Source organism: Nelumbo nucifera, chromosome 4 (assembly GCF_055504915.1).
Source record: "Nelumbo nucifera cultivar China Antique chromosome 4, China Antique-T2T, whole genome shotgun sequence".
NCBI lineage: Eukaryota > Viridiplantae > Streptophyta > Magnoliopsida > Proteales > Nelumbonaceae > Nelumbo > Nelumbo nucifera.
The window spans coordinates 24,230,564-24,240,022 of NC_142652.1; the positions used below are offsets into that span (position 1 = coordinate 24,230,564).

The 9,459-nt window shown below is 37.2% G+C and overlaps 1 protein-coding gene across 2 annotated transcripts; it reads right to left on the minus strand.

Moving 5' to 3' along the window:
- Positions 1–2,524: 2,524 nt before the first annotated feature.
- On the minus strand, positions 2,525–5,579 carry LOC104603076 (piriformospora indica-insensitive protein 2-like). Of its 2 annotated transcripts, XM_010267018.2 has the most exons (3): positions 5,159–5,579; positions 4,717–4,928; positions 2,525–4,092 (listed from the first exon to the last, which is right to left on the minus strand). In XM_010267018.2, the coding sequence occupies exons 2-3, from the start codon at positions 4,924–4,926 to the stop codon at positions 2,827–2,829; spliced, it is 1,476 nt and encodes a 491-aa protein (XP_010265320.2). In that variant the 5' UTR covers positions 4,927–4,928; positions 5,159–5,579; the 3' UTR covers positions 2,525–2,826. The 2 variants fall into 2 exon arrangements, with proteins under 2 accessions (XP_010265320.2, XP_010265319.2); XM_010267017.2 differs by having other exon boundaries at positions 4,717–5,578.
- Positions 5,580–9,459: the final 3,880 nt, after the last annotated feature.

Sequence of the window (9,459 nt, forward strand, 5' to 3'; positions counted from 1 at the left end):
ATCAGTTGTTTCTAGTTCATTTTATTAATATATCATTCTTAGGTTAACATGCTTTTTAATAAGCAACTGCTCAACATGTTAATGGTATGCAATATTACAAATGTTGGTCGTTAGCTTTATTTTCCCATCTTTCGTTTTCTCTTTAACTTGGGGGTTGTTCGCCAATATTAATGGTTTATTTTTTTGAACAAAAGCAACTGTCATGTCAGCAAAAGTATATCAAAGTAATCTTTCAACTGTTGCATGGCTTAAGGAAAAATGGTACAGATATGTGGTTTGAGCAAATTTGTACTGTCATTCAATGTGTTGCAACTCCATCAATGCAAGTTTATCATACATTGCTGCACAGATAAACAAGGTTGTATCCGGTTAACAGCCAGCGTTAGAACTTTTGTCAAACTCTTATAGTCATGGATCTTATCTTGAGGAATGGCGAAACAGGATACATGTAGCTAAATCCATATAATTGGGAGATATTCAAAACGTGATACAAATGATGATATGTGATAGAGATCACCTAATGGTCTTATCTCCTGCAATTCTAGCCACCTAAATTGATAAAATCATGGTTGTCAAAGGTGGTATTTCGTTTTGTAGAACTCTGCAAGTGTCCTATAAAGTATGACAGAATTACAATATTGAGAGTCTCTTCTATCATCATCGGGAACCAAGGTTTTAAAAACCGGGCTGGACATGGAACTGTTTTAGGGACCGGTTTTTGGGTCAAATGGTCTGACCATCTGGTTCAATTGAACAGTCTGACCGTTCAGTTAATGGACAGCCTGTTTTGACTTAAAAAAATAAAAAATGGCCAAAACTGTTGTTTGAGTCGACAGTTCAACTGCCCAAATCAGTATATATATATATATATATAATGGAGCCCGCGTTTTATTTATTTATTTTACTTGCTCATTGATCAACTATTTTGGACATAATTACGTGAAATCCACTGCTAAAAATAAAAATGAAACAAAAGGACTTCTGGTAATTAAAAACACGAGAGAACAATCACATTGCCGAACACCACCCAAAATGGTGCTCGGCTGGGCTATACCGTTGTGGTTTATATTTCTATTACAGACTTGCAGTTCTGTCCATTCCCCAGCGGCCACCGGCCAGCCCATTTCCAACCGATTGTCAGTACGAAAATAATAAAGGAATGAACCATAAAAACTTTGGGAATGGCCAAACATCTTTTTGTACCTCTTCAATGGTCTAAGAAGAAACCAACCTGCAAGAACAGATTTCTCTCGATCAAAATCTAGAATCTATCTATCAAACTCCCTTAAAGAGAGCAGAAAACCCAGATAAACAGACAGAGAGCTGAGCTGCCCAATATTGGATCATCTAAAAGAGGTCCCACTCCCACCCCATCTCACCTTGAACTTGAAGCATTAACCATGGGAAGAAGAGTTAAGGGCCTAGTCTGCTTAAAATCTACAAGGGGTCCTACTAGGTGCATTTACTACACCCACTGCATACAGCTTGCTAGCCTTCCAAGTACACTGACTACTGGCAGCAATTTCCACCTCTCACCATCTTTCCTTGAGATCCTACTGTTCTGCCCTAACTGAGCAGAGATAGCAATTAAGAACAGATCAAACCCAGATCCCCAAAAGAGCCGAAATTTAATTTGTTCATCTTAACAAAAATTCTCATTGGCTGAACTGTTGGGCTTGAGAGAGATTAAAATTAGAACAGAAACAAGAAAAAGGACAATTCTGAAGTGCCATATGGTTTGGGAATTTGGAGGGATGCATCATGCAACAGGCGTCTCGGGCGCAAGAGTCCCAACTCCAAACTTTTGGAACTTTAGATCGCTATTAAATAAGCATCTCAAGGGATTTCATATATATACATATGAAATGATATTTGCTATAGATCTCTGACTGAGTTATTGGAGTTTACATCGGGTGAGGAACACAGAGACCATACACAGGGTCCCAATTCTGACCGAGTGGTTGGAGTAATCTCTAGCTAAGTTATTTTTTAACATTTTATTTAAACTGATTCTTTTATTATAATTACTATTTATTTTTTAAAATTAAAGGAAGTAATAGATGCTTTTAATGAAATGTGGTGGTTTTACTTTTAATGGGCCAAATCTTTATATGTTTCTAATTGACACCAAAATTTTTCTTTGAACGGGATCAATTTTGAAAAATTGGAATTTTAACCTAACATAAATTCTGAATTCCCTCAAGAATTTTAGAAGCCAAGTGAGTATATATAACTGCTCACCCTCATAGCATCCATAAGAAAGTGATTTCTTGATATTTGAAGTGGTTATTTTATTGGTTCGAAGTATATATACACCTCTGTGTATTGGCATAAGTGTATCAATACTAAAAATTATGCACTTTTTATATATTTTTTGTTTTTTTAAATTGGTTTTTATACAAGTTTATATATTTTTTTATTAAAAAAAGTTCCCAAAACGATACAAGACAACACGATACAGGGCGTATCGTGTTGAAATTTTGATCCTTTTATAAGGGCAAGGAGTAATCAAAAGTATAGAATATAAATAATAAGAAGTGATTTTAAAGGCCGATAATTTAACAATGAACATGGTATTAAATAGAAGGGATAATGATTCATGTAATCGACCAGGTTTGGATGGTGATGATGCCACGAACCCACCAAGAGAAAATAAAAAATTGATGAATAAATCAAAATTGCCTCATAAAGGGATGCCTCACTATGTTAGAATGTCTTTTGGCTCTTTGCTTTCACCAATAAATCAGAATTGCCTCATAATATATCTGGAAATGAACCTACTAACATTTGACTCTCGCTGGATCAATGAAGAAACATTTATGTGCATCAAGAGAATTCCAATGAAGCTATCAAACCAAGATAATTCCACAAGAACGTATCAAAGAGAAGAAAAACAATCACAATCTCCTTAACAATAAAACCCCACCAAAACCCACAATTTGCTCCACTTGAGAATCCCAATGAAGCTACCAAATGGGAATCCTTGTTTAAATTCTCATCACCCAACTTAGTTTTGAAATCTGCTTCAGAAATGGCAGCCTCCTGATGACATGGTTTAACCCCAAAAGGAACACGGCCTGTTGACATCAACTTAACAGGGTAGCAGAGATTTGGGTTGCTCCATGCAGCAAACCGCCTTCCCATCTTTCCATAAAACCACTCAGAGAATTGAAGTTCTCCTGTCAGATCGTTTCTATACAGGTTGAGAGTATTAAGACAAGGCATGGCCGAAAGCTTTGGAGGGACATGGCTTGAGAGATCGTTGTCGTTCAGACCAAGAAATCTCAATCTCTTTAGTTCTGCCATTGTGTCTGGAATTTCTCCTGTCAAACCCATGTTAGAGAGATCTAGAACGATCAAGCTCTGCATTTTTTCCCATTCAAAACTCATTAGATCTCCACCTATTGGATTGTTAGACAAGACCATCTCCTCCAGGGATACCATCTCTTGAAGCGACTGAGTCAACCCACCTGAAAATCTGTTGTTTCTAAGATCCAATAAAGTGAGATTCTTTAGATTCTTGAGCTCATTTGGTAGCTTTCCCTCCAAGAGATTGTTGCTCAAGTCTAGCTTTAGAAGAGAAGTCAAACCTCCAAAAGTCAACGGTAAAGACCCAGATAGAGAATTCCTGCTTAAGTCAAAGATAAGCAGCTGAGCCAACCGTCCCAGACTCGCTGGAATTCGACCGGAAAATCGGTTCCTAGCAACAACCAGTCGCCTCAAGCCGACTAAATTACCAAGACCCATCGGCAGTTCTCCAGTTAAGCCATTTTCTAAGAGAACTAACGATTGGAGCTTTGTGAGACTGCTGAAAATGGTGGGAATTTGCCCGATGAGACCCAGGTTTGAACGAAACTCCAAGGATTCCAGGCTTCCTGCTAGTTTCTCCCAGTTCTGAGTAGGGATGGAGATTGCGCGCTGAGCAGGAGAGACAAAGCAATTGAAGAATGAGAGGGTTTTTAGGTGCTTCAACTCGAATAGATGATGCCTGAATTCTACATTTCGGGTGCACGGGAATGAATTGTCACGGACTGTTCCGATGATCAAGTCTGTAACATACCAGAACCCATCGATGAAATCACAAGAGACTCCCTGTAAACAAATATATAGAGATAACCCTTAGAAAACTTGATATCATACTAAGATAAAAATGAGCTCAAGTATAGAATACTACAGCACCAAATTTATTTGAAGCCTGTGACTGAGAATATATAAACAAGACAACAAATGATGAACAGGTTTCAGTCCAAGAATGAACTATTACGTTGGTGCTTCAAAACTAAAGATTTTGCATTGGAAACTTCACAAAGGCTCAAAGAGAGTGGTTCATTCAACATTTCGAGTTGGAAAGTTCCATATGTTATTTCAAATAGTATTCAATTAGCAATGACTAGTGAAATATAAACAGAAAAACTATTGCTTTGACTCAATAACTGAGACAACTACTGAAATAGTGAAAATGATTTGAAAACATATCATGAATGTGACTTTTAGAACCCAGTAACCCCAACCTCAAACTGCAACCAGTAAGTAAAAAATGGTTTTTTTTCACAAATGGGTTGGTCTCATTTTTACTTTTTATTAGCTGTATATATGCTTGTATCCGGTAACAGAAAAGGTGATTTTCTGACCATTAATAGCAAGCTATAGGCTTGAACAGTTAATATCTTCTCTTTGTCTTTTTAGAGAGAGAGAGAGAGAGAGAGGTTAGAACACCTGTATTGGGGTCCAACCGCAGGGATCCGGGTAGAGCTCTGAGCCATTCCACCACCTCCCAACGAACCCTTGAATAGCAGAGTATAAAGCTTCTTTCTCTCTTTTCTCCATTGGAGCCCTGGATGCATCTGCTACGTATGTATATGACATATCCAAAAGCAGTAGGACAAGAAGGAGAATAGCTTCGATGTTGACGACAAACCTCTTCATGGCTGATAAAGGCCGAGAAAGAGAACCCAACAAGAGAATGATTAAAAATTTAAGATAAACTGAGCTTAGACTGATAAGAGATGAGAAATGAACGTTGAGAGCAGACAATCATAGCTTGAACACAAGTCAGCAAACATCTTCCTGATTACTTCACAAGGGTTATTTACAGTCTTTCTGATCATGGACAAAAACAGAAGATTTTGAAGTCATGGAAACCAAAGGAAGGATATACCTGAAAGGAACAGACAAATTCATGGCTAGCCGAATTTTGTAAACAGATTATCACATGAAAAGGGACAGAACCCACCAAAATATAGTAATTGACGAGAACGAAAGCCCGGCTTTTGTAGAATTCACTACTTCGGAAAACAAACACACACAAAGAAATGAGATAAAGAACCAGAGAGATTGACACGAGCAGAAAAGAAGAAGGGTTCTCTAATCCACCGAAAACAAATTAAAAAAACAAACTGCTTTCATTACGACTTTATACGAAAAGCAAGGGAGGAGGTAGGGAATAGGCAGAGCCGCAGAGGACACGATCTGTAAGAAATCCCTTTACACTTAAGCGAAGACGACACGCCCCACGAGATATAAAGCAATGGTAAGATCAGAACACAGTAACAGAGAAGCAAGAGGTAAAAGCTTTTAAGTCTTTACAGTTACAGGCTCTGCTGTGCAGTAGCATTGTCCTTGCTGATTTTATTGAAGGCTTTCCTGGAGATGGTTAACGGCCTTACGCTGTGGGGTTGCAGAGAGATCAGAATTCAGCAATGTGTAGAAAATCGGATCGGACCGGCCGGTTGAACCGTGGCCCAGTTCTAACTGGTTCGATCATACCCCAATAACTGGATTTGCTCGAAACCCGCTAAAACCAGTTGATCGGCAGGTTGAACTGGAAAACCGATGAATTGGTCTTGGTTTCATAAAACCGCCCGGGTCCATACATAAGTGAAATTTTAAAATATTGTTAAAAAGATTTAAAGCTAAAACCTCTTATTTTCACATTTTAGTTTACCACTAATCAACCTCTTTACAATAATATTTATTGTACATATTACATTATTATACACATATTTTAAAGAAAATGCAAGTCAAAAGGTTTGAATCCTATTCATTTTTTTAAGGGAAAATTCATGATTAATACCCTATGCTTTGGGCCTAGTGCCACTTTGGTCTCCAAACTTTAAAATACAACAATTCAGTACACAAACTTCCAAAACATGACAATCCGGTACTTGCTGTTGACTAGTTGTTAGTCAACCATTAAGTGGTATTTGAAAAAAAACACAAATGCTCTTCGAGTATCATCTAATTTTCTTTATCAACCATGACAAAGAATTAACAGTATCAAATCCTTACCTCTTCTATTCAAAAAAGTTGGGATGACCAGAATGCCCAGTCAAACGTGACCCCAACTTTCTTGAATGGTCAAGGCAAAAATTTGGAACTGTTAATTTTTTGTCAATGTTTAGATGGTTGTTAAAGAAAATTAAATAACACTTGAAGGGCATTTGTACCTTTTTCAAATGTCACTTAATGACTGGTTAACAACTAATTAACGGCAGGTACAGAATTGTCACGTTTTAAAAGTTTGGGTGTTGAATTGTTGTATTTTAAAGTTCGGAACCAAAGTGGCACTAGGCCCAAATTACAAGATATTAATTGAAAATTTTCCCTTTTTTTTAATTAAAAAGCTTAACATCCATCCACCATATTTAAATAGATTAAAAATTATATAATATTTATATGACCCGTAATATATATATTTATATGCCACGTCATCACAGTTCGACTGGAGGTCGAACCTCTGACCCGTAAACCTCTCCCCTCTCCGGTTATATACCCAGTCTGGTTGTCTGAACATTAGAATTCAGTAGAAACGATAAATGGGGTAGGATCAGTAGGATTGGAGTTTAGACTGTTGAGACTTGGAGGGGACCATCTCTATTTTCTATGCATGAATATGCATGCAGAACCATTAAAGAAAAATCTGGGTTTTCTGTATTCTTTTCTTTGCTGCTTTCTTTCTTTTTGAGCTGGTGGAGGCTTTAACACAGTGAAATGAAAGTACGGATAAGGAAGGCAATGTCCTGGCGCCCCCAAAAGAAGACAGATTAGGAAGTCAATGACGTCTGAGAACTTGGGAACAATGGAAAGAGAACGGCTGAAAATGGGCCTGGATGTTTGGCTGGACCTTGTACATTACCAGAACTATGTCCATCAATACAGGTATTGACTCAACTCATTAACTGTGGGCCATTTAAGCCCATTACTTTTGCAGTCTGAATCAGTTGCTATGTCCTATGTGGTTCATCAGCTATTAATTCTGTGCAATAGCAACAAGATAAACCAGTTGTAACAGCTTATGGGGTACCATTATACTTTGCAAACAAATAATCTCTTTTTTATTCTTTTATTTGTTCTTTTTCTTTTGGTGGGAGGGGGGGATCGATAGAGGAGTCTAGAATTGCTTTCTTCTTCTGTATTTTAGGCCCATACAAGAAGCAGAGAACATGGGTCTACAATGGAAAATGGGCCTTAACAAACTCATGAACAGGGTCACCATTGGGCAAGGGCACCGCCCACTTGGCTACTCAGCAACCTGATACAGAAATTAGACCCATGCACTGAAGGGAGGGCTGATCACCAATAGCAGAAGCATTAGTGTTTGGTACTGTACTTACGGAGGGTTTGGTAGTCTTGAGGTTTGGAGTTTGGACCACCCTATTATCCCAGAAATTAATCTCTCTCCAAAGAAGAAACAACGCTAGAGAGAGAGAACCCTACTATTTCATCTTATCAGGCCTAATCAACTGATAAGTCTTTTTATTTTTGGGTAAGAGCTGATAAGTCACTTTCTATCATCATTTGTTGGTTTTCACCTCAGAAACAAGAAAGAAAATGTTAAGACACTTGCTATCTTTAGTTTGAATTTAAAAAAAACGGTAGGAAAAGGAAGGGAAAGGCAGGGATTTCTCGTACAGGTTTCCTTACCTTTTCCTTTCTTTTCTTTCAAACCAAACACAGCGTTGCCTTATGACATTTATACTAGTGTTTTCAAGAAGAATGATCATGATTAGGTCACCCTCGGGTGAGTCACTCATTATCTGGTTAAATTAATAGCCACGTGTCACATCAGAATTGCTCATATCCAAGCTTGTTCTTTGAATATGCCTGTCAAATTTGGATCCAGTTAAAGTGTAACATTTACAAAATTTCAATGCACAGAAATCGTTGATAATATGTGCCAAGATTCTTATGAAATCGTTTACCTTCCAGGTTAATGCATGGTTCCCATGATCCCACCTGCCATGTGGCCTTCTCTTGCCACGTTAGACCAAATTTTGCTCTCATTTTCCTTTGGAGAGTCATGATGTGGTAGCCAGTTGGACAAATTACTCGCCACATGGTAGATCAGAATCGTTCTTATCAAGGTTTTCGAACCATTGTTGACCCGGACAGTTGGACCATTCAGCTTAGGGACCGTCCAGGCAACTGGTTCCATTTTACCCCAAACTCGGTTTTAGCCAAAAACTGTTGAAAAAGTCAACAACCCGTTGACCAGGGCGGTCGAACCATCGACCCGTTCAATGGTTTTTTACCGTTTTTTATTTTTAATTATTTTTTATTTGTTTGTCAAAACGGGTTGTCCATTCGAACCGGACAGTCGGACCGTCGACCCAGAAACCGGTGGCCAAAACAGTTCTGTTTTCGGGTTGTTTTTTAAAACGTTGGTTCTTATTGAAGTTCGTTATCTAAACATGTCACCTATGGAACCAATTAGAGATTGGCACGTCACCCAAAACTTTTTTTTTTTTTTTGGAAATTGTCTAAAACTCACCATGAATTTTCAACATTTCTCTTAAACTCACCACAACTTTTCAAAATGTCTAATAATCACCATGTCAGTAAGTTTTTACTTTCCAAAACTCACCTTCCGTTAGTGCACCATTAATGCTTCTTAAAAGAGGTGTCTATGTCAGCATAAATAACAACTTTTTATGACCAAATTACCCTTGAATGGTGAATTAGAGGAAAAATGGTCTTTTCAGTTTTCAATTTAATTTTTTTTTTGCATTTTTAGTGTTTTGTTATAATTTCCAATGTTTTTTTATAATTTCTGTTTACATTTTTCTATTTCTACAATCTATAAATTTTCCTGTATTTTTTTATTTATTTGCAATTTCTATAATTTTCATAATTTCTATATTTTTATGTATTTTATATTTGAAAATATTTTTTTGAACTTTTTCCTTTTTTCATGTCTAAATATTAAAACGATAATATATTAACACCCGTTAGTCTATTTAACATCAAGTTAGTGATATGGTGATTTTTATACATTTTGAAAAGTTATGGTGAATTTTAGACGATTTCCCTTTTTTTTGTAATAAAATTTCATTGGACAGGAATTGTTGGGTGACACCAGGTTAACAAGAGTGGATTCTTGTCAATGGATCCCACTTTAGGATCTCATCTACACCAAAACCAGAATTGGGTTGTGTGGGAGTTGCCAATTCTTTTCGACTA